The sequence below is a fragment of the Oncorhynchus mykiss genome, chromosome 22 (assembly GCF_057628025.1).
Source record: "Oncorhynchus mykiss isolate SJ-2025 chromosome 22, ASM5762802v1, whole genome shotgun sequence".
NCBI lineage: Eukaryota > Metazoa > Chordata > Actinopteri > Salmoniformes > Salmonidae > Oncorhynchus > Oncorhynchus mykiss.
This window is the reverse complement of record NC_143043.1, coordinates 29,568,155-29,593,663: the sequence shown is the minus strand read 5'-3', so window position 1 is coordinate 29,593,663 and position 25,509 is coordinate 29,568,155. Positions and strand designations below refer to the sequence as shown.

General features: G+C 42.4%; 1 protein-coding gene across 1 annotated transcript in view; it reads right to left on the bottom strand.

The window, feature by feature from the left end:
• Window positions 1-17,827: 17,827 nt before the first annotated feature.
• The window catches only part of LOC110501999 (uncharacterized), a 60,373-nt gene continuing 52,691 nt past the window's right edge, over window positions 17,828-25,509 (bottom strand). The window contains exons 33-48 of the mRNA XM_021579873.3: window positions 24,580-24,669; window positions 24,226-24,365; window positions 23,904-24,030; window positions 23,641-23,721; window positions 23,374-23,472; window positions 22,912-23,148; window positions 22,683-22,816; window positions 22,524-22,596; window positions 22,361-22,432; window positions 22,052-22,180; window positions 21,735-21,833; window positions 21,366-21,578; window positions 21,104-21,281; window positions 20,861-20,975; window positions 20,563-20,735; window positions 17,828-20,468 (exon numbers count right to left, since the gene is read on the bottom strand). Of these exons, the coding sequence (XP_021435548.2) occupies window positions 20,387-20,468; window positions 20,563-20,735; window positions 20,861-20,975; window positions 21,104-21,281; window positions 21,366-21,578; window positions 21,735-21,833; window positions 22,052-22,180; window positions 22,361-22,432; window positions 22,524-22,596; window positions 22,683-22,816; window positions 22,912-23,148; window positions 23,374-23,472; window positions 23,641-23,721; window positions 23,904-24,030; window positions 24,226-24,365; window positions 24,580-24,669 (2,042 nt within the window). The 3' untranslated portion in view covers window positions 17,828-20,386. The remainder of the gene's footprint in view (window positions 20,469-20,562; window positions 20,736-20,860; window positions 20,976-21,103; window positions 21,282-21,365; window positions 21,579-21,734; window positions 21,834-22,051; window positions 22,181-22,360; window positions 22,433-22,523; window positions 22,597-22,682; window positions 22,817-22,911; window positions 23,149-23,373; window positions 23,473-23,640; window positions 23,722-23,903; window positions 24,031-24,225; window positions 24,366-24,579; window positions 24,670-25,509) is intronic.

The following is a 25,509-nucleotide window of genomic DNA, read 5'->3' as shown; positions in this document are numbered from 1 at the left end:
CAGTTGTGATTGATGGACTGAGAGGGGGATGAGCGGGTGAGCGAGAGGGCAGGAGAAAGCTGTAATGGGCTTCAAGTACTGCACCAAGCTCACCTGGTTATGACTCTTGTCTGTCTGTTTACCTGTGTGGTTAATCTATTTGTTTGTGGTTTATGGTTGAACCCAGCACACATATAGCCTACCATTCATAAACACCCTGATCAGTTGTCAGAGAGTTGTGTTACAAAATGCTCCAACATACTACATTTTGAAAAGGCTAATGCACATCCACTGCACTGACATTAGGCATTATAGTTACCTTATACTGTATTATGTAATCAGACATTTATTGATTTCTTTGTCTCAACTGTACAACTGTACTGTGCTTATGTGTGGGGGTATTGTGTGTGCTGAATTTGCACGTGTAAGCCAAGTGCCACCATTATGATCACTGTCAAAGCTGTACAATACCGCGTTGGTAATAAGGCATTATTCGTATGACCCGAGTGGGAAAAAGTCTGTGTGAGCATTTGAAATTAGATCAGGATCAAACGAGCAGGATCAAAAATGTTTGCAAATATATTTGATACAAATGTTATTAGCAACTTCTGGGATAGCTAGCTAGCTTAGCTAGCAAAATTCTAAATCAAATCAAATCAAATTGTATTTGTCACATACACATGGTTAGCAGATGTTAATGCGAGTGTAGCGAAATGCTTGTGCTTCGAGTTCCGACCATGCAGTAATCTAAAATAACAATTTCACAACAACTACCTTACAAGTGCAAGTGTAAAGGAATGAATAAGAAAATGTACATACAAATATATGAATGAGCAATGGCCGAATGGCATAGGCAAGATGCAGTAGATGGTGTAGAGTACAGTATATACATATGAGATGAGTAATGTAGGGTATGTAAACATTATACAGTGCCTTGCGAAAGTATTCGGCCCCCTTGAACTTTGCGACCATTTGCCACATTTCAGGCTTCAAACATAAAGATATAAAACTGTATTTTTTTGTGAAGAATCAACAACAAGTGGGACACAATCATGAAGTGGAACGACATTTATTGGATATTTCAAACTTTTTTAACAAATCAAAAACTGAAAAATTGGGCGTGCAAAATTATTCAGCCCCTTTACTTTCAGTGCAGCAAACTCTCTCCAGAAGTTCAGTGAGGATCTCTGAATGATCCAATGTTGACCTAAATGACTAATGATGATGAATACAATCCACCTGTGTGTAATCAAGTCTCCGTATAAATGCACCTGCACTGTGATAGTCTCAGAGGTCCGTTAAAAGCGCAGAGAGCATCATGAAGAACAAGGAACACACCAGGCAGGTCCGAGATACTGTTGTGAAGAAGTTTAAAGCCGGATTTGGATACAAAAAGATTTCCCAAGCTTTAAACATCCCAAGGAGCACTGTGCAAGCGATAATATTGAAATGGAAGGAGTATCAGACCACTGCAAATCTACCAAGACCCTCTAAACTTTCAGCTCATACAAGGAAAAGACTGATCAGAGATGCAGCCAAGAGGACCATGATCACTCTGGATGAACTGCAGAGATCTACAGCTGAGGTGGGAGACTCTGTCCATAGGACAACAATCAGTCGTGTATTGCACAAATCTGGCCTTTATGGAAGAGTGGCAAGAAGAAAGCCATTTCTTAAAGATATCCATAAAAAGTGTTGTTTAAAGTTTGCCACAAGCCACCTGGGAGACACACCAAACATGTGGAAGAAGGTGCGAAAGTATTCGGCCCCCTTGAACTTTGCGACCTTTTGCCACATTTCAGGCTTCAAACATAAAGATATAAAACTGTATTTTTTTGTGAAGAATCAACAACAAGTGGGACACAATCATGAAGTGGAACGACATTTATTGGATATTTCAAACTTTTTTAACAAATCAAAAACTGAAAAATTGGGAGTGCAAAATTATTCAGCCCCCTTAAGTTAATACTTTGTAGCGCCACCTTTTTCTTCGATTACAGCTGTAAGTCGCTTGGGGTATGTCTCTATCAGTTTTGCACATCGAGAGACTGACATTTTTTTCCATTCCTCCTTGCAAAACAGCTCGAGCTCAGTGAGGTTGGAGGGAGAGCATTTGTGAACAGCAGTTTTCAGTTCTTTCCACAGATTCTCGATTGGATTCAGGTCTGGACTTTGACTTGGCCATTCTAACACCTGGATATGTTTATTTTTGAACCATTCCATTGTAGATTTTGCTTTATGTTTTGGATCATTGTCTTGTTGGAAGACAAATCTCCGTCCCAGTCTCAGGTCTTTTGCAGACTCCATCAGGAGTTCTTCCAGAATGGTCCTGTATTTGGCTCCATCCATCTTCCCATCAATTTTAACCATCTTCCCTGTCCCTGCTGAAGAAAAGCAGGCCCAAACCATGATGCTGCCACCACCATGTTTGACAGTGGGGATGGTGTGTTCAGGGTGATGAGCTGTGTTGCTTTTACGCCAAACATAACGTTTTGCATTGTTGCCAAAAAGTGCAATTTTGGTTTCATCTGACCAGAGCACCTTCTTCCACATGTTTGGTGTGTCTCCCAGGTGGCTTGTGGCAAACTTTAAACAACACTTTTTATGGATATCTTTAAGAAATGGCTTTCTTCTTGCCACTCTTCCATAAAGGCCAGATTTGTGCAATATACGACTGATTGTTGTCCTATGGACAGAGTCTCCCACCTCAGCTGTAGATCTCTGCAGTTCATCCAGAGTGATCATGGGCCTCTTGGCTGCATCTCTGATCAGTCTTCTCCTTGTATGAGCTGAAAGTTTAGAGGGACGGCCAGGTCTTGGTAGATTTGCAGTGGTCTGATACTCCTTCCATTTCAATATTATCGCTTGCACAGTGCTCCTTGGGATGTTTAAAGCTTGGGAAATCTTTTTGTATCCAAATCCGGCTTTAAACTTCTTCACAACAGTATCTCGGACCTGCCTGGTGTGTTCCTTGTTCTTCATGATGCTCTCTGCGCTTTTAACGGACCTCTGAGACTATCACAGTGCATGTGCATTTATACGGAGACTTGATTACACACAGGTGGATTGTACTTATCATCATTAGTCATTTAGGTCAACATTGGATCATTCAGAGATCCTCACTGAACTTCTGGAGAGAGTTTGCTGCACTGAAAGTAAAGGGGCTGAATAATTTTGCACGCCCAATTTTTCAGTTTTTGATTTGTTAAAAAAAGTTTGATATATCCAATAAATGTCGTTCCACTTCACGATTGTGTCCCACTTGTTGTTGATTCTTCACAAAAAAATGCAGTTTTATATCTTTATGTTTGAAGCCTGAAATGTGGCAAAAGGTCGCAAAGTTCAAGGGGGCCGAATATTTTCGAAAGGCACTGTAGTAGGGGGTGTAAAGCCATAACACATATGTTTAACCAGCAGCAGACTATGATCGATACTGTCAAAAGCTGTACTGAAGTCTAACAAGACAGCCCCCACAATCATGTTATCATCAATTTCTCAACCAATCATTTGTGTAAGTGTCCTTCCTTATAAGCATGCTGAAATTCTGTTGTCAAGTTGTTTACTGTCAAATAGCATTGTATTTGGTCAAACACAATTTTTTCCAGAAGTTTACTGTTGGTAACAGGCTGATTGTTTGGCTATTTGAGCCAGTAAAGGAGGCTTTACTAATCTTGGGTAGCGGAATGACTTTAGCTTCCCTCCAGGCCTGAGGGCTCTAGTAGGCTTAAATTGTAGATGTGGCAAATAGGAGTGGCAATATCGTCTGTTATCATCCTCAGAAAATTTCCATCCAGATTGTCAGACCCCAGTGAGTTATTATTGTTGTCTACCAACAATCACTTCTTCACCTCTTCCACACTGACTTTACGGAATTAAAAAGTACAATTCTTGTCTTTCATAATTTGGCCCCATATACTTGGATGTGTGATGTCAGTGTTTGTTGCTGGCATGTCATCCCTAAGTTTGTTGATCTTGCCAATGAAAAATGTATTAATTAAAGTAGTTTGCAATATCAGTGGGCTTTGTGATGAATGAGCCATCCTGATTCAATGAATGAAGGAGCCGAGTTGGCTTTTTTCCCCAAAATGTAATTTAAGGTGCCCCAAAGCTTTTAACTATCATTCTTTATATAATTTATATTTGTTTCATAATGTAGTTTATTTTTATTTAGTTTATTCACATGATTTCTTAATTTGCAGTACATTTGCCAGTCATTTGGGCTGCCAGATGTAATTGACATACCTTTTGCCTCATCCTTCTCAACCAAACAATTTTTCAATTCCTCATCAATCCAAGGGGATTTAACTGTTTTTACAGTCATTTTCTTAATGGGTGAGTGCTTCTTAATAACTGGAATAAGTAGTCATCATTAACAGTTCCTTGCAGAGCTGTGCGTTTCTCTTCAATCGTGTCATCTATTTCAATAAAATTATTTTTCAACTGGTCAAATATCAATGTATTACAGACAGGGAGAGGTTGAACATGTCAGTGAAGACAATTGTCAGTTGATCAGCGCATGCTTGGAGTATACGTCCTTGTAATCTGTCTGGCCCTGCAGCTTTGTGAATGTTGACCTGTTTAAAGGTCTTACTCACATCGGCTGTGGAGAGCATGATCTCACAGTCGTCCGGAAAAGCTGATGCGCTCATGCATGTTTCAGTGTTACTTGCCTCGAAGCGAGCATAGAAGTAATTTAACTCATCTGGTAGGCTTGTGTCACTGGGCAGCTCGCGGCTGTGTCCCTCTGTAGTATGTAATAGTTTGCCAGCCCTGCCACATCCGTCGCGTGTCGAAGCCGGTGTAGTACGATTCGATTTTAGTCCTGTATTGGCGCTTTGCCTGTTTGATGGTTCGTCTGAGGGCACAGTGGGATTTCTTATTAGCTTTGCGCTCCTTGAAAGCGGCAGCTCTACCCTTTAGCTCAGTGAGGATGTTGCCTGTAATCCATGGCTTCTGGTTGGGGTATGTATGTACAGGTACTGTCGGGATGATGTCATCGATGCACTTATTGATGAAGCCAGTGACTGATGTGGTGTGCTCCACAATGCCATCGGAAGAATCCCGGAACATATACCAGTGTGTGCTAGCAAAACAGTCCTGTAGCTTAGCATCTGCTTCATCTGACCACTTTTTATTGACCGAGTCACTGGTGCTTGCCGTTTTCATTTTTGCTTGTAAACAGGAATCAGGAGGATATAATTATGGTCAGATTTGCCAAATGAAGGGCAAGAAAGAGCTTTTGGACACACCTACTAATTCAATTGTTTTTCTCTATTTTTATTATTTTCTTTATTTTGACTATTTTCTACATTGTAGAATAATGGTGAAGACATCAAATCTATGATTATTTGAGCTGTTATTACCATAATATGGACTTAGCCTTTTACCAAATAGGGCCATCTTCTGTATACCACCCCTGCCTTGTCACAACACAACTGATTAGCTAAAACGCATTAAAAAGGAAATAAATTCAACAAATTAACTTTTAACAAGGCACACCTATTAATTGAAATGCATTCCAGGTGACTACTTCATGAAGCTGGTATAGAGAATACCAAGAGTGTGCAAAGCTGTCATCAAGACAAAGGGTGGCTGCTTTGAAGAATCTCAAATATAAAATATATTTTGTTTTGTATAACACCTTTTTGGTTACTACATTATTCCATGTGTTATTTCATAGATTTGATGTCTTCACTATTATTCTACAATGTAGAAAATAGTCCAAATAAAGAAAAACCCTTGAATTAGTAATTGTGTTCAAACTTTTGACTGGTACTGTACGTTCTTGGAAACAAATATCTGGTGGCATTGCTGAGACATTAATGCACTCCAAACCAACAAGTTTCACGTTCAAATCCGGAGAGCATTTATGCACACTTGAGGCTATATTCTATCATTTCCAAGGGGTTGTTTTGTCAGAGTAGAACTGTGTTAGAGCTGTCAAATCCACAAGCATCTCCTGCCATTACACCTGAAGCGGAAATTGCCATTGGCTGCACGGAGCTGCATTAAGAGAAATCCCATACAGCCTTGTTTTCAAGTTGGAACACTTGAATGTGATATGTAATCTACACCTCGATAAGACTAATAGAAATCCTCCTTATTTTCTTTAATTATTCTCAATTTGAGTGTCGTCAGACCTCTGACACCCTAAAACACCAGCTCTGCAGGTATCGGCTATCGCGTGTTTGTGCTTGATCTGATTGAATCTAGGACTTAACGTCAATTGTGCCGGTGCACTGTTACTTTTAAATGGTATTGTCAGATAATTGTACGATTATTGTATGTATTATTGCCAATAAATCTGTGGCCGATCTCAGTCATTGCCACAATCAATCAATCAATCAATCAAATGTATTTCTGAAACTTTTTTTTAAGTTTTTTTTTTTAGAATTTAACCCCTTTTCGTAGTATCCAATTGTTAGCAGTTACTATCTTTTCTCATCGCTACAACTCCCGTGGCGACCTGATTAGTGCGCACTGCGCCTGGCCCGCCACAGGAGTCGCTAGTGCGCATTTAGACAAGGATTTCCCTACCGGCCAAACCCTCCCTAACCCGGACGACGCTAGACCAATTGTGTGTCGCCCCATGGCGCAGCTGGCTGTGACAGAACCTTGGCACGAACCCAGAGTCTCTGGTGGCTGTGATGCAGTGCCCTAGACCACTGCGCCACCCAGGAGGCCATGAAGCCCTTTTTACATCAGCAGAGTTCTTATACAGAAACCCAGCATTAAACACTAAAAGTACAAGTTTTGCAGCCCTGTTGGCAAAGAATGAAATGCAGGTTGCTGTCATTTAATAGGTTGTGAGTTCAAATCTTAGTTGTGGTTGTGTCCCAAGTGGGGTAACCAATGTTGAGGTCAATTCCATTTAAGTTCCAGTCAATTAAGGATGTAAACCAGATTCCATTTCCTACATTTCTGGTGAAAAATGTATTTAATTATATTTAGATTGTTGTGTACTTCCTGAATACAGTTAATTGTTGTATATTTACTGACAAACTACAGTTCAGTTGTAGAAATACATTAAAAGTTGTTTCCGCTATTTCAGTTTGTGCCAGTATCGGATCTAGTATCCCAAAAAACATTTACTGTTGACCAATCACCGACGAAGAGGGGTAGACTTCTGCAACCGAACTTCAGCTTGCCTCAAGAAACATTTTTGTCTGCACGAACAGCCCAAAAAAACCTTCCCAAAGACCAAAACGAACAACAATGTCACAAAATGTCATCATAATATATGCACAAAGTGTTTCGAACTGTTTCACGTGGGAAGCATCCGGATGCTGTAACAGTGTAGTTTCAATTTATCATATGTTGAACCACATGATTTCAAAACTTGTTTTTGGAACACTTCACATGTGACATTTCAGATGTGAACATGGGTTTTTGAAACACTTCATATGTGATCACATGTTTTACAATGTGCAATTTCATGTGTATCACTGTTCAGCTAAAATATGACCTCACCTGGAATTTGAACTCACCAGTGGAGGCTCCGCAGAAGGAGGAAGGGGAGGACCAACCTCCTCAGTGACTTTCATGAAAACAAAATGTTTCAAAAATTTAGAAAGTTATCCTTTTAAGATTAAAATATACTAAATATAATCACATGTAACCAAATGATTGATTATGACACACTATTTTGCAAAGAAGGTCTACAGTAGCCTCAACAGCACTCTGTAGGGTAGCACCATGGTGTAGCCGGAGGACTGCTAGCTTTCGTCCTCCTCTGAGTACATTGACTTCAATACAAAACCTAGGAGGCTCATGGTTCTCACCCCCTTCCATAGACTTACACAGTAGTTATGACAGCTTAATTATGACAGCTTCCAGAGGACGTCCTCCAAACTATCAGAGCTCTTGCAGCATGAACTGACATGTTGTCCATCAAATCAAAGGATCAGAGAATTAATATAGTACTTAAAGTATAAGCTACAGCTAGCTAGCACTGCAGTGCATAAAATGTGGTGAGTAGTTGACTCAAAGAGAAAGAAAGAAAATAGTTTTGAACAAATTAATTTATTCCTAAATGATGGAGAACAAGAGGGAATAGAGATAGCAATTTCATAATTTCTTTCACTTTCAGATTCACTTACTTAGCTAGCAAATGCAGCAAGCTAGTTTAGCCTACTGAAACACCCTGCTCAAACAGAGGGATGATATGTTAGCTAGCTGGCTATGACTATCAAACACAACACTGGAACTCTTCCAAGTCAAGGTAAGCTTTTGGTTTTACAAATTTATTGACACCGGGGCCCGCCGGTGTATCTGCTTACTGACTGTACAAAATAACATTACTTCATGATTGTAGCGGGTTTACTAACACGTTAGTTATATTAGCTATGCTGACTATGACATTACTTTAGCTAATATGGTAACAATGATGTAGGCTGTGTGTAGTGGTTTGACTTGGAAAGGTTTTTTCACCTGGTCACTTACAGCTGATGTGTTGTGCATTGAAGTCCACAAGTGAAGGGAAGAGCTGAAAGGAGGAGAGTGTATAACCTAGATGTGAGATGGAATACAACGTGGCTGCTATGAAACTGTCAACTGTGTTTAGGTGTGATCAGGGGTGTATTCATTCCGCTGATTCTGTTAAAAAACGTTTCTTAAACCTGAAACAAATGGAACAAAATGGTGATAAACATACCTGATTTTGTTCAATAGAAACTATTTTTGCAACTGTTGGACTAAGGATTAAAGCAAATATCAGCTAGATGCAGGCAAGAGTGTGCAAGGCGGTATTGAATGTCATTGTCTGTCACATCAAATTTGTCTCTCGACCTGTGTGCACCTACATTGTAAACTTACATTCATAGGCTAGGTTGTATCATGTAGTAACATGTAGTAGCCTAAACCAAACACTGTTACATTTAACTGGGTGAATGGAATATGAATAACAGTCGTCCAATATGCTGTAATAGAAATCAATCAATAGAATTTGATCATGAAAAACAATTGGCCTCCCTCATCTAAAATGGCACTGACCGCCCCTGGAACTCACAATATCTGAATCTGAGAAACGCTGATCTTTCGTCAGCTCAATAAAGTCTGTAGCATTCCCCTAAACATTCATTACCTGTAATACATCTCTGCACTTAGTGAAAGAGTGCCATCTGCACTGGTTAGTCTGACTAGTCTCTCATAATTGATTTAATTGACTTATTTCAGCAAAATCAAGGGGTTTTCTGTATAGTTGTCTAATGTTGGTGGGCATAGTATTCTGTGTTAACGTCACTCAACAGAGCTTCACATACATAGCAAATTGTCCAGTGTTAAATCAACACTGACAGTGTTAAATTGAACACTGGGCCAGTGTTTATACAGGTCCACACTTTTAAGTGTTAAATTAACACTGTGCTTAGTGCTGACGCTGTTACACTTTGTTAGTGTTATTAACACCAACGCTGGGGTTATTTTACACCACTGAGTTTAAATCTCACTCCTAGAGAGTTCATTTATCTCCTGAATCAAAACTAGAACTGTTACACTGAAAAATCAACACTAGGTAGCACTGGCCAATTTGCTGTGCAGTGGGCAGTATAATTCAGTTTGCTTTGATGGTGATTGCCCCAGTCATACAGTGAACCAATTTAAATCAGCAAATTAAAGATTAGATTAGATTATTTCATAGACTATTTCGGAGATATTAATCAGTTGTTCGTTTGACAATGAAATAACAGGTATCATACCCTGTCCAGCTTGTCAACCATTGTTGTCTCTGAAAGAAATGACCAAAGCAAAAGGGTCCGAAGATAAATACATCCTAGTATATCCAGAAACATCCTGGGACGCAGCATCACACCGACTAACATGATGTACCAGGATGGGAATACGAAGGTGGGGAGGATTTTTCCAGGAGTGTGGAAATGGATCAGCCTTTCCAGAGGCCGGTCTGTCCACTCCCAGAGGATCCAGGACTGGGTCCAACAGAGAGCTATACGGGCCTCCACCCACCACGTCTGGCTGGGTCATTTTGATTTGACCTTTATTTAACTAGGCAAGTCGGTTAAGAACAAATTCTTATTTACAATGACAGCCTACCGGGGAACAGTGGGTTAACTGCCTTATTCAGGGGTAGAACAACATATTTTTACCTTATCAGCTCGGATATTCAATCAAGCAACCTTTCAGGTTACTGGCCCAACGCTCTAATCACTAGGCTACCTGCCACCACTAATAATGGGCAGTGAGTGGGCAGTGGGCACCAGGACTGGGCCCCTGGCCATGGGTTTAGCATGTCGTGGGTAATTTGGATTCTTGTTAGACCTCCCACTCTACTCTGGAATCACAATACATTTACAAAAAGCTGCTACTTGCTATAGATTTTCTGGAGTTTTTGATGATATTACTTACTGATCGCATGAAATGACTTTAAGGATTAAGTGGAGGGTAAGAAATGAATTTTCTAAATAGTATTTTAAGTGTTATATACTCCAAATGTAATTAAATGTAACAGATTGAATTTAATTGATAACAGATATACTGTACACCTAAAACAATCTCCATTGATGATACTGTATGTATACTGTACTTCTGCTGATTTGAGGGAGTAAACTTCCGTCTATCACCAGTTTTTTTGTTCATTTGGATCCCCATTAGCTTTTACAGAAACAGCAGCTACTCTTCCTGGGGTCCACAAAAAACACAAAACATGACAACAAACACTGATACACTAATAGCCAGGGAGTCACACACATTTAAAATACAATGATATCCAAACAATACAACAACAAAAATAATACAAACAATACAACAAATAATGATGTGTGTGTTAGAGTGTGTTTGGATGTGTGTGTTAGAGTGTGCTTGGATGTGTGTGTTAGAGTGTGTTTGGATGTGTGTGTTAGAGTGTTTGGATGTGTGTGTTTGGATGTGTGTGTTAGAGTGTGTTTGGATGTGTGTGTTAGAGTGTGTTTGGATGTGTGTTTTAGAGTGTGTTTGGATGTGTGTTTGTGTCTGTGTCGCCTCACTGTCTCTGCCGTTCCATGAGTTGTTGTTTAATCCGTTTTTTAAAGGTCATTTTGCTTAAATGTAATTTCCAGTTGGGGAGCTGTGTACCTGAACTGTAAGATATAGTTTGGATAAACATGTAGGCAGAACACAAAAACAACACATTTTATCTGACCCTACTCCTTCAGTGTTCAGAGATCTAAAGGAATTGGATTGGTGTAAGCAATATGGCAGAAGATCTCTCTCTTTCACACACACACACACACACACACACACACACACACACACACACACACACACACACACACACACACACACACACACACCAGGAGGGAGGGCTGCTGCCTTATGTGAGGCCTGAGAAGTGAAGGAAGGTATAAGACAGGGAAAAGAGGGAAAGGAAGAGGTGAGGGTTCATGACCTAATAAACAGAGCAGTATTATCAGGGCCTGGAGGGGTTAAGTGTTTGGTCCACTGTGTATGTGCATGCAGACACGCACAGAAAAACACACACACACACACACAAGTGCATGCGCGTGTGTGAGATGGGGTGAATCTATTCCTGTCATACATGAGACTGTGAAGACAGAAGGACAATGTTATGGCTACGTGAGGCTGCCCAAGGCTCTTACCCCATCCGGGACATCCCGGTGTCCTGGCTAGTTTATCATAGAGATGCCTTACAACACAACTGTCTGTATTCTACTGTCGGTGAGACATGCAGTAAGGCCCATGCACATTTCGTCTTTCCAGGGAAAAAATAGGAACATCATGTTTGCATGTTGTACAGTTGGTTGCTGCTCAGAAGGAATTAATAACATCACACAGACATTGTAGCATCAACAACAGCATCCCAAATAGATAACATCAAACATCTAACGTCACTCAACAGAACATCACATAGATCCAGAGAGGTCATGAACAGGAACTGCAGGATGGTCATATATCGGTGCAGGATATAACTGAGATACAGGAGGACCAGAACAGGCTGGGAGAGGGACACACTGGTAACAACAGGTGAGCTCTACTTTCAGTCATACTGGGTGTTATATAAGTTCTTTGTGTTGTATTAACTATAAAACAAACCACTGACCCAACACACATAGAACTGCCATAATATAGCATATTATGCTGGAACAATTTATTAGAGTTAATTACATGTTTTGATCACAGATGGCTAAAATAGGTACAGTACCACAAAATGTATAGAAAATAATGTTAAAGGCAACTTGGGAAAAAAATATTGTTTATCAAATGTATACGAAATCATTGTTTTTGCCCTTACCTCAACTTTTTTCAGAGATGGAGTGGTTGGCCTGTGCGATCATTCTAAGCTCAGGTCAGTGCGTGCCTGCGTCCGTCCGTCTGTCTGTCTGAATGTGTGTAATACATTCCATCTGAGCTCACAATATTTATATATTTATTTACACAGGAGTTTGGCTGCTTTCTTAAGGTCTCAGTCATGAGTTTCACTTTGTTGAAGCCCTGCATTACTGCAGAGAGCACTACACTGACCTGGCCACCATACACAACATGGAGGATATAGACAGGCTAATCAAAACTTTAGACAGTGGTTATACAGGCGAGGCTTGGGCTGTATGATAGCTAGCAGTGGTCTCTGGTTGATTCATGTTTTTATGGAGTGGGAGAGGCTGAGTTTAGGAACTGGAGGTACGGAGAACAAACAAATCAAAAGGGTCAAATTATAAATACATCCTAGTAGAGGAGTGGAAGACCTGGGAAGCAGCTCAGTTACTGCAGAGAGAATCACACTGACCTGGCTAGCATGAGGAACATTGATGAGAATATGAGAAACTTCTTCCAGGGTGAAATGGGTCGGCCTTTCCAGAGGCAACTGGGGATGGTCTGATCAGAGGAACACCTTATTCACCAACTGGCAGCAGGGAACACCAGACATTGATGGCAACAGGAAGACTGCTTTGTCCTTGTTTGAATATGAAGGAAGATGGAAGGATGTGCCATGTGATTGAAAACACAGTTTTTTTCTGCTATGATGATCTTTTCCTGCCACAGTGTTGAGCTGATCTTTACTAATGTGATTAGCTGACATAGGTCTATAGGTGCAGAAGAGTTGATAGACTATATGATAGATATGAAAAATATGACAATAAGGATTATTCATACAAATTTACCAACGCTATCAATATTTCTCCTCAAAATGATTACAAAAAGGATATTTGTGAGTAAAAATATAAAATCTGTATGTTTTCTTTCTGTCTTGGAAGTGTTAAATTCACTGAATCCCTCTTCTTTCCCCAGACAAGCTTCAAAGAGAACAAGACGTGGGGTGAAGCCCTGGATGACTGCAGGGAGAAGCATGTTGACCTGGTCTCTGTCCACTCCCAAAGGGTCCCACAGAGAGCTAGGAGGGCCTCCACCGACCACGTCTGGCTGGTCCTGCGCTACACCTGCACCCTGGTTCTGGGTGAGTGGAGTGGATAGTGGCTATCAGGACTGGGCCCCGGATCACGGGTTCAGAATTGAGAAATATGGGACGACTGGGGCAATGGAGACGGACAACGATTGTCAGTGGGTCACCAGGCCGGAGACGGACAACGATTGTCAGTGGGTCACCAGGCCGGAGACGGACAACGATTGTCAGTGGGTCACCAGGCCGGAGACGGACAAGCTCAACTTATTTTGCAGCAACTATGAGGATGAGTGTGGCTGGGACTCAATGATCTGATGGGAGAGAGATTCATGGTGTGTGTGTGTCTTTTTTGTCCCCCGAGATGAGCTGAAGCCTGTCGTGGGTCGTTAGGATTCTTGTAAGACCTTCCACTCTACTCTGGAATCAGAGTACATTTACATTAGAAAGCATCGACATATGCATTGCTACTTGTAATATATATCGTTTTTGATATGACTTATTGATAGCGTTAAAGGATTTCAAGGATTAAAGGTATAGGGTAAGGAATGTATTTCCTAAATATGTTTTGTTGTACTGTACTCCAAATGCCTTTAAATGTGACAGCATGAATTCCCTTGATTACCTCAGGTTCTTCTTTGGCAGTACATTTACATTAGAGACCATCTACATATCAGTTACTATACTACATCTGAGCATTATGATATTACTTCTTGATAGAGTTAAATGACTTTAAGGGTGAAGGGTAAGGGTTGTATTACCTAAATATATATTTTATATGTTATGAACTCGAAGGCCAGGATCTGATCGCGTCTGTCGACAATTCGCCATTTAAAGGTCATCTCAGATTGAGCCGAAATCTGCAGCATTTGACTGTTTATACATTCTTCATCAAGACGACAGCATTGTCTTTAAAAGCAGCATAGGCAAAAACCCGTGATCGGATTGAATCCCAACCATTATGCCTTGATATATAACAGCTTGAATTCCCTTGACAACACCTGGTTATTGTCTGGCATAACAGTACATTTGAGTTTTTGATGATTTTACTTATTGATAGTGTTAAATCAGTGGAACTGACAGCATTTTAGCAACATTAAATCTTGATTTAAAAAAAATAATAATATTAAAACATACAATCTACTTGCAGTGAAGCCGCTTAACATTTACATGACATTCAGTCATCTAACAGACTCCCATTCAGAGCGACCCACAGAAGCAACCAGGGCGACGCCTTGCTCAAGGGCATGTCGACAGATTTCCCACAAAAACGGGAACCTGAACCAGCGATCTACCAGCCACCGACCCAAGCTCCCAACCGCCAGGCCACCAGCCCTCCAAGATCCTCCGAACAGTTCCCCGAGAGCTACCCCTTAACCATCTGGAACCCCCCCCCACAAAAATGTTTAAACAATGGATAACTTTTCTTAGTAATCTATTTGAGAACCATTTAGGGTTCAAGTAAAACATTTGTATAAGTGAAGCTTTTAGAGAGAGGTTTAGTGCTTTTATATTCAATAATCTCAACCCACCCAGTTAATATTCATTATATAGATAGGTACGCTTTATCTTGTCTGGTTTTGCATCTCAGATAAAGCAACAACAAAAAGAATTGCTCATATGATTTGAAAAAACTGTCATGACCCATATATTTACACTTGTGACATATAGTTATTTTATGGATGCTTATGACACCTACATACAGTGGGGCAAAAAAGTATTTTAGTCAGCCACCAATTGTGCAAGTTCTCCCACTTAAAAAGATGAGAGAGGCCTGTAATTTTCATCATATGTACACTTCAACTATGACAGACAAAATGAGAAAACAAAAACCAGAAAATCACATTGTAGGATTTTTTATGAATTTATTTGCAAATTATGGTGGAAAATAAGTATTTGGTCACCTACAAACAAGCAAGATTTCTGGCTCTCACAGACCTGTAACTTCTTCTTTAAGAGGCTGCTCTGTCCTCCACTCGTTACCTGTATTAATGGCACTTGTTTGAACTTGTTATCAGTATAAAAGACACCTGTCCACAACCTCAAACAGTCACACTCCAAACTCCACTATGGGCAAGACCAAAGAGCTGTCAAAGGACACCAGAAACAAAATTGTAGACCTGCACCAGGCTGGGAAGACTGAATCTGCAATAGGTAAGCAGCTTGGTTTGAAGAAATCAACTGTGGGAGCAATTATTAGGAAATGGAAGACATACAAGACCACTGATAATCTCCCTCGATCTGGGGCTCCATGCAAGATCTCACCCAATGGGTCGAAATGATCACAAGAACGGTGAGCAAAAATCCCAGAACCACACGGGGGGACCTAGTGAATGACCTGCAGAGAGCTGGGACCAAAGTAACAAAGCCTACCATCAGTAACACACTACGCCGCCAGGGACTCAAATCCTGTAGTGCCAGACGTGTCCCCCTGCTTAAGCCAGTACATGTCCAGGCCCGTCTGAAGTTTGCTAGAGAGCATTTGGATGATCCAGAAGAAGATTGGGAGAATGTCATATGGTCAGATGAAACCAAAATATAACTTTTTGGTAAAAACTCAACTCTTCGTTGTTGGAGGACAAAGAATGCTGAGTTGCATCCAAAGAACACCATACCTACTGTGAAGCATGGGGGTGGAAACATCATGCTTTGGGGCTGTTTTTCTGCAAAGGGACCAGGACGACTGATCCGTGTAAAGGAAAGAATGAATGGGGCCATGTATCATGAGATTTTGAGTGAAAACCTCCTTCCATCAGCAAGGGCATTGAAGATGAAACGTGGCTGGGTCTTTCAGCATGACAATGATCCCAAACACACCACCCGGGCAACAAAGGAGTGGCTTCGTAAGAAGAATTTCAAGGTCCTGGAGTGGCCTAGTCAGTCTCCAGATCTCAACCCCATAGAAAATCTTTGGAGGGAGTTGAAAGTCCGTGTTGCCCAGCAACAGCCCCAAAACATCACTGCTCTAGAGGAGATCTGCATGGAGGAATGGGCCAAAATACCAGCAAGTGTGTGAAAACCTTGTGAAGACTTACAGAAAACGTTTGACCTCTGTCATTGCCAACAAAGGGTATATAACAAAGTATTGAGAACTTTTGTTATTGACCAAATACTTATTTTCCACCATAATTTGCAAATAAATTCATTAAAAATCCTACAATGTGATTTTCTGGATTTTTTCCCCTAATTTTGTCTGTCATAGTTGAAGTGAACCTATGATGAAAATTACAGGCCTCTCTCAACTTTTTAAGTGGGAGAACTTGCACAATTGGTGGCTGACTAAATACTTTTTTGCCCCACTGTAAGTGTCACCAGTGGAAATCAACAAAACTATACTTTTAGGCGTATATAATTTATGATACTAAATGTATACTGTACTTCTGCTAGTGGTTAGAGCGGTAGTCTAGTGGTAAGAGTGTTGGGCCAGTAACCGAAAGGTTGCTAGATCAAATGAGCTGACAAGGTAAAAATATGTTGTTCTGCCCCTGAACAAGGCAGTTAACCCACTGTTCCTAGGCTGGCATTGTAAATAAGAATTTGTTCTTAACTGACTTGCGTAGTTAAATAAAAGGTTAATTTAAAAATATATAATTTAAAAAAAATATTAAGTAGTGAACTTCCATGTGTCACCAGATGGGGTGACATGAAGGGCAAGTACAAAAACAACCCCTTGCATCTGCCCTTACTCCTTCAATGTTTGAAGAGCTGAAACGAACTGGATAAATGTAAGCAATATGGTGGACGCTCCCCTTAGTCTACTGGAAGGTTAGGTGTAGCCAATCAAGTTCCTTCAGATCTGCTATATCCAATGGGTAGTGGTTAAGTTAAGGGACTGGACATTGCTTATGGATGAGGACGTAATAGGAGCCTATATTTTCTGCTCGACCTGGGTTACCTCAGTCTCTGTTTACACTTCCTAGTCAAGTGCAACATGTTTTTATTGGGCTGCTAGTGACAGCAGAGGAAACAAGGGGGTAGGATTCCAGTAAGGGATGAAAAACAAGAGGCGGAGAGATGAAGGGGAGGTTATTGTGCTCCCTCTCTCCCCGGAGTGCATTGATCCGTTAATGTTTAGCAGCCTGGGGTGAGTGGGTTTGTTGGCCTCGGGCCTAGTAGAAGTGCTGATGTAGAGGCTGCCATCCCTGATGTGGTGGTGCATACTCTGCCACTAGAAGCAGGGAGAAACACACTCAAGGTGAATATCCAAGTTGATTGTTGGGCCTACTTGATATTGGTGGCTCGGCTGCATTGTAGTCTCGACCATCTTCAATCTGGGTAATATCATCTGCTGAATGACTAAAATGGCAGGGTGGAAATGAAGTGAATATGGCTTCCTACTGAACTGTAGTGGACGAGACTACTACTATAGTATATCACAGAGCTTTTACATGTACAACACAATGGACAGAAAACATTGAGATTGATTTAGGCTGTTGGGCTCCCCAACAATGACTGTATCCCACCGCTGCCACCAATAGGAGACGGTTATGATTACACACCATATTTTATACAAATAATTTTATTGTATGATTTACACAGTATGGGGACTGGGAGGTGAGAAGAATAGTTGGCAAAACGTTTGGTCGGTTGGTTAATAATGAGCTAGGGACTACAACCAAGAACTCTCAAGCAAAATTTGCCACTGAACTCAAACGTATTCCTAAACAAGTGCTACTAAAATTGTATGTATGAATGAGCATTTTCTGAAGAATCATTAAAAAAAAAACATTTTGAGTTCAGTCTACTAATGATAAGAGCCTTTTACTTTCAGAATGCTTTGATTGGAGGAAACCTATGAATGATTGCCGGTTACAAGTAGTTTGTGAGGTTTGGATACTTTATTTCTTCAGTGTGTAAAGTATTTCTTTAGTACTCGACTAATTCTGGGCTTGGACAGGAGAGTCTTGGTTCTAGGGTTTTTGCGTTCACCCTCAGACAAAAGGGGGAGCAGCAGGGTAGGATTGATGTAGTAGATTAGGGACAAGTGCCAAACAGAGCAGTAGGGAATTTACATTTTAAAAGGGAGCTTGAAAAGTAGATTCAAAATACCCAGGAATCTGTAAAAGCACTTAGTCATAAATATATCCTTCTCTGTCTTTGACCAAAATGGAAAATCTAAATATATCTAGCTAATTATCACAGGAATAATATTGCAGGAGGCATGATCAAGTATATCAGAGTAAGAATAAGAGTACACATAGGTGTGCGTGTGTATACATGTCTTTCTTTGGGTTCTAGCATTTGATTAATAAGCTTCAACACACAAAATAATGTGAAGGACGTATTCAGGAAACGTACATCACACAGAACTATTGATGCACACAGAGTTGATTGAGTGGCCAAGTGAACTGACGAGTGTTTGACGACTCGCTGTCTTAAGGATTGCTCTGCACACAAACTACAAGCCATGAACTTCTTCTGTCAACAGGTCCGTGTGTGAAAACTCTTTCGGCTTGTGACAACACACACACCCTCTGCATACTACAGATGACAAGCTGTGTCAATGTTCCCCCTCGTACTGACAGGGTGTGGATGCGCGAGTGTGTGTGATGTGGGCGGCACCTTCATTGAAGAGGACAGGCTCGTAGTAATGGCTGGAACGTAATCAATGGAATGGTATTGAACAGATGTTTTCCATGTGTTTGATACCATTCCATTAACATGAATTATTATGAGAGGTCCTCCCCTCAGCAGCCTTATGTGATGTGTGTGATGCGCTCCAATGAAATAACACACTATCAGTGATGCTGCCACCACTATGTTACTGTTCTGCATACTGACAGATAAGGCACTGAAGGTGTTGGCCTATAGCGGCAGGTCTGATGTATGCTAACTGTAGCATGTAACATTAAACCCAGTATTAAAACTATAAGTGCCTAGGTCAGGTTGGAACAGAATACCATACTGTACTTTCTTTAGTGACATTGATTATGGTTCTTTGGCGACTCAAATCCACTCAAGCTTTACATTTACTCAAATAAATACAAATTGAAATAACACAAATTAAAACGTAAATACCTGAAGAGATTATGGTGGCTGTTATTTTAGGAAGGAAAAAGAAAAGTCATATATTTACAACAGAACCATCGCGATGCATGCATGCTAGCAACCACTAGGGCTCTATTCAATCTGCGTCGCTGAAGCGTTACAGATTGCATGATATAAATGTAAAGGTCATTTCCGATTGAGCCGACGTATGCAGCGCTTACTGTGAATGCAGTATCTGCTAATGTGGGAACACTGGCTTTGAATTTTCAATCATGCTGTAACGATGAACTTCCGTGACAGATTGAATAGAGCCCTTCACTTACAGTGATGTCTCAGCATGACAAGCATCTGTAACCAGTGGTAACTCCCATCCTTACATTAGTATTGTGTTATTACAAAAGTAAAAGTGAGGAACAATAACAATATATATAACTAACTCAGAGCTGAAAGTCAGTGGCATTGAGTGAAAATACAAAACATAATGTACTGGAATAAGGCAAGTAGATTAGATTCAATAGCACCTGACTTACACAAACACCCCCTTTCAAAATGGACGCCAGTTTACTAATGGGGAGGGGGGCGGGATGTACTCAGTGCAGTCGTAAACTGGGCGACATTCGCTAGAGAAACGTTGTGAAAATGTTAGTAAAGTGTTCTGCATGATGGAGCGTAGGGCCAGTTGATCTTATGGTTTGGTCTCTGGTGTGTCAGAGAAGGCTGGTAGGAGGAGCTATACGAGGAGTGACTCATTGCAATGGTTAAAATGGAACGGTATCAAACATATATGAAACACATATTTTACTCCATTCCATTATTCCATTCCAATGAGCCTGTCCTCCTATAGCTACTCCCACCAGCCTCCTCTGACAGTGTGTTTTGTTCTTTCATCAATCTTTCTGGGTGTTTTTTTGTTGTTCTGTTTCACAGTGTGTCTGCCTGTTCCTCTCACACACGCAGTGAAATAGCACCATCCTTTGGTCAATAACACGAAGTCATGCCCCGGACCGTCGGACTGGGTGGGGTCAGGGGTTGTGGTGGGTGGTTAAGGGTCACAGAGAGGTCAGGGGGTAGAGCCTATGTCCTCTTCATGCACACCTGGCAACGGCTAATGTTACTCCGGAGATTTCCTGCCTTTTGTGTGGTGGGCACAGGTTTCCTGGAACCAGACAACATCAGTCAATCCCTCCATTCAATCAAGACCATGTCAGAGCTCTGATGAGAGAGGAAAAGAGAGAAGGGAGTACACTTACGTAAACATCTCCTCGTCCTCGATGGTGGCCAGCCAGAAGCTGTAGGAGTTGGCGTAGTAGTTGCAGGTTCCACGGCCGTGACACTCGATGAACGGAGCGCCACGGAACTCCTCTAGACAGGAGCCAGGAGATGCCAGTGCCTGTCCAGAGCCCTCAGCACCTGCACTAGTGTGCTGCACAGAGAGAGAGACATGGGGGGGTTAAGGATATGCAAACAAAAACATTGGTAAGTTCATCAAAGCAAGTACAGATAAGTACACTAGGTATGGCGTTGCAATACGAGTTGTATTTCTCTCACCATGACGAAGGAGTAGCCAATCCAGAGTGAGTCCCAGCCATTGGGGCATGATGGGATCATGATGTTCTGACTGTGCACTGCTATCACCATGGCAGGAGCCTCACATACTGAACACCTGGAGGCATAGACTGAGGTCAATACACAGACAGTCACACACGCATACCCCAGGTGAGTACACAAACATATACTGCCATCATTGCAAGGGCCAAATGCACCACATATAGAAACAAGAAACCCACATACCTGCTAATGAAGGGCTTGATGCTCTGGCCAGTGATAGGGGCCATGTTCATTGGCATGGGCTCAGGGGAGGTGAGCCAATAGGAGTAGTCGTTACGGGAGGCAAAGTTACAGACGTTGTTGATGTTACAGAAGAGGAAGGGCATGGGACTGAACTTCCTTAGACAGCTACCAGCCGTACCTACACACAAGTAGTTTAGTGTGATGCTAATCTGAATCACAAGGTAGCCTCATCTACAGTACCTCCCCTCCCTCTCTAGCTTACCCAGGTCCTGGCCGTGGGAGCGCTCGTTGCCCTGGACGTAGAGTAGGGAATATCCATCATAGATCACCGACGTTCCCTCAGGACAATGTGGAACCTCCACCGATTGGCTGTGCCTGGTTACCAGGAAACCATGTTCCATGGAGGAGGGGCCAGGAGGACCCACCTGACCCGGAACACCATCAGGTCCTGGGGGTCCAGGGTACCCTCTGGGTCCTATAGGTAGGAGAGACAAAGGTCAAATGGAACGTTTTCTGAAAATAACCCCAAGATATAAATAGTACATCTAGAATGATCAGACATTCTATTCTACATGCAGTGTAGTGACCTTTTTAGTGTGGCTATTAACTGGACAAAGGGGGTGTGACTCACCTGAGGGACCAAGCAAGCCTGGTTCTCCCTTGGCGCCGGGGAGACCATTAAACCCTGGGTTCCCCTCATCACCTTTAATACCCTGAATACCTGTCACACCTGGGAGACAGAGGGGGGGGGGAGAAAGAGAACAATGAATGAGAGGGGTGCAATATTGCAGGGTGATCAGAGCTGATGTTTGGTCATAATAGATTGGCTCATTGTAGATAGGATGGTTTGAAAAAAGGGGATACCTAGTCAGACTAAATACATGCAAATGATATGTGTCTCCCGCATTTAACCCAACCCCTCTGAATCAGAGAGGTGCGGACTCTCACCTTGCTGTCCTTTCAGCCCAGGGATACCAGAGGGCCCCACAGGCCCCTGAGGGCCCTGATTACCAGGGAAGCCGCTGTCTCCCTTGATGAAGATGTGGGGGCCAGGAGGACCAGGGGGACCATCATTACCTGAAAGGAGGAAGGGAAGGACGTTTCATGTAATCAAACATATTAGAATCCATATACTCATAACATTGGCACAGTAATAATATAGGTGTTCGACGCTATATAAGCTCAGGAGAGCTTTTCAGTGAAACAAGCGCACTAAGTGATTCGGTTTAACGGTGGTTATGTTTCTCTTCCTTTCACCTTTGTCTCCTGGGAATCCTCTGTCCCCCAGCTCTCCTTTGAATCCAACCACTCCGAATTCACCCTTTGTCCCTGCAAGAGAGGAGATTTAGCCACAAAACCAACAGAACCACTGACTCATACACACACTGTGTACACCATCTAAATCAGCTGCACCACTCACCTGGGAAACCAGGCACTCCCTGCAGTCCCATCTCTCCCTTCAGTCCATCAACACCTGGAAGGCCAGCTTGACCCTGTAACACATATACATACCAGTCAGATGGTGGACACTAGTCAAGTGTCATGATAAACAGACTAGACTGACATGGAAGTGACCTACAGAAAGTCCAGGGTATCCTTGATCTCCTTTGATACCCTGCTCCCCATGTACTCCTGGTTCACCCTGGTCCCCTTTGTCTCCCTTCCCCCCCACGCTGCCTGGAACACCAGCAGGACCTGGAGCACCACTGGTACCTGAGATGGGGATGAGAAGAGGAGGATAATGAGAGGATGGTCATATGTATCCGAATGTACATTACAGCAGGATTCAGGTGTGTGGCATACAGTACCTGGTTCTCCAGGCTTTCCTGACACTCCTTGGTCTCCTTTGGGCCCCGCCATGGCGGGTCCTGGGAGACCCCGTTCTCCTGGCTGGCCATGGGAACCCTCAAAGCCTGGAATACCCTTGTCTCCCCTGGTCCCTGGGATACCCGGGATACCTGGAGAGCCTGGGAAACCTGGAGAGCCTTTGTCACCTTTATCCCCAGACGACCCTGGTGTCCCTGAGAAGCCCCTGCCGGGTAAACCTGTAGGAGAAACAAAGAGAACAGAGTTGCTAAAACTCTAGGCCATGACTGGAAACACACTCAATTAACTGTTTGGATCCACAGTACATGAGTTGATATGGAGACAGTCAAATGTGGGGGTTCTAATAGAAATATAGCACAAATCATAAAACCATGTGGTTTACAAGCGGTTTAGAAGATGATAAACACACCCGATCATCTTCAAGGTCAGGAGAGGTAACTCACCTGTGTCTCCTCTCTCTCCTGATGATCCAGGTATGCCGTCCACTCCTGACGCTCCTTTCTCTCCGGTTGTACCTGGTGGACCCTGCAGACCAGGCTCACCTAGGAAACAATACAGTTACCTGGGTGTCTCTCTACCCGCTGGGGCATAGTAGCTACAGTATGTACACTTGGGAAATGATTCAGGGGTAAGCTTCTTGACTAGCTGTCATATTGTACTGAAAGGAACCTGATGTATTGTTACTGTGTTCCATCTGTTAGAGTGCTTACCTGGTCGACCTGTTTGACCTGGCTCTCCTGGTGACCCGGGAAGCCCACCAATACCTTTCTCTCCTGGCTGACCCGGCTGACCTGCACATTACAACACACACCTGGGTTTAGAGGTTGCCAAGCAACAAGACACATCTCTGGGTTTGTGAGATTATCAAAAATTCTATGTACCAAATAATGCTTACTTTTAAACCCAAAATAAAATCAACCAACTAATCAATCAGTCAGGTCGAACAGGAGTAGTTGTGGACATGGAGCCTCACCTTGGTAACCAATGTGTCCAGTGTCTCCTTTGGTTCCTGGTGTTCCTGGCATCCCGGGCACTCCCATTCCTCCCTTCTGACCCTTCTCTCCTGCGTTACCAGGGAACCCAGGCAGACCCAACTGACCCTGAGAGAGAAAGAGAGAGAGAAAGAGAGTGAGAGAAACACAGGGATGGAGAGATAGAGGGAGGGGAAAAACAAATAGAAAAGAAGAGCATATAAATATTTATTGAAAGAAAAAGACCGTTAGTGGCATCTAATTACAAAAATGTGTACTGTAGCAGACACACAAACACACAATAAGTGGTAGTAAGTAGCTTACCTTCTCTCCAGAGGGTCCTGGTACTCCAACACCTGGCAGACCGGTTTGTCCCTTGTCTCCCTTCACCCCCTCTGTACCCCTGAACCCTGGATGACCCGGTGTGCCCACAATGCCTTTATCACCCTTCGTACCTACAGAACCTGTGGAACCATACAGGAGAACTCGGTTAGAACCAATTCAACCAGAACTGAAGCGCATCATGACCAGTAGGCCAGTTAGCATATCTTAGCCTTAGACTTGACACTTTCACAATTGACACTTTTTTCGTGGGCGTAGCAAACAGATCTGAGTGGATGTTCTATTTAAAGGATGATGTCTGTTCTTCTCAGTGAAAGGATTGTGTTGTTTTCTTACCTGGATATCCCATTTCGCCAATGCCTCCTTTATTTCCAGGATATCCTATACTGCCGGGCTCTCCGGGAAAACCTGTCTCCCCTTTATCACCTGAGAAACAAGAATCATAGTGTCTGAAAGATAATTTCATTGTATCACCACATTGACTGTGTCCCAATACCCAAACTACAGTGCCTTCAGAAAGTATTCATACCCCTTGACTTATTCCAGAAGTAAAAAATTATTGATTATTTTTCCTCACCCATTTACACACAGTACCCCATAATGACAAAGTGAGAATGTTTCTAGTAATTTTAGCAAATTTATTTTAAATTAAATACATAAGTATTGACACACGCCAATACTTTGTAGAACCACCTCTGGTGGCGATTACAGCTTTGAGTGGTCTTGGGTATTTCTGTATCTGATTTGAGTGGTCTTGGGTATTTCTGTATCTGATTTGAGTGGTCTTGGGTATTTCTGTATCTGATTTGAGTGGTCTTAGGTATTTTTTATTTTTTTATTTTTTTAATTAAAATTATCCCTAATTTCGTGGAATCCAATTGTTGTAGTAGCTACTATCTTGTCTCATTGCTACAACTCCCGTACGGGCTCGGGAAAGACGAAGGCTGAATGTCATGCGTCCTCCGACACACAACCCAACCAGCCGTACTGCTTCTTAACACAGCGCGTATCCAACCCGGAAGCCAGCCGCACCAATGTGTCGGAGGCTACACCGTGCACCTGGCAACATTGGCTGGCGCGCACTGCGCCCGGCCCGCCACAGGAGTCGCTGGTGCGCGATGAGACAAGGAGATCCCTACTGACCAATCCCTCCCTAACCCGGACGACGCTAGGCCAATTGTGCGTCGCCCCACGGACCTCCCGGTCGCGGCCGGTTACGACAGAGCCTGGGCGCGAACCCAGGCACTCTGATGGTCTTGGGTATTT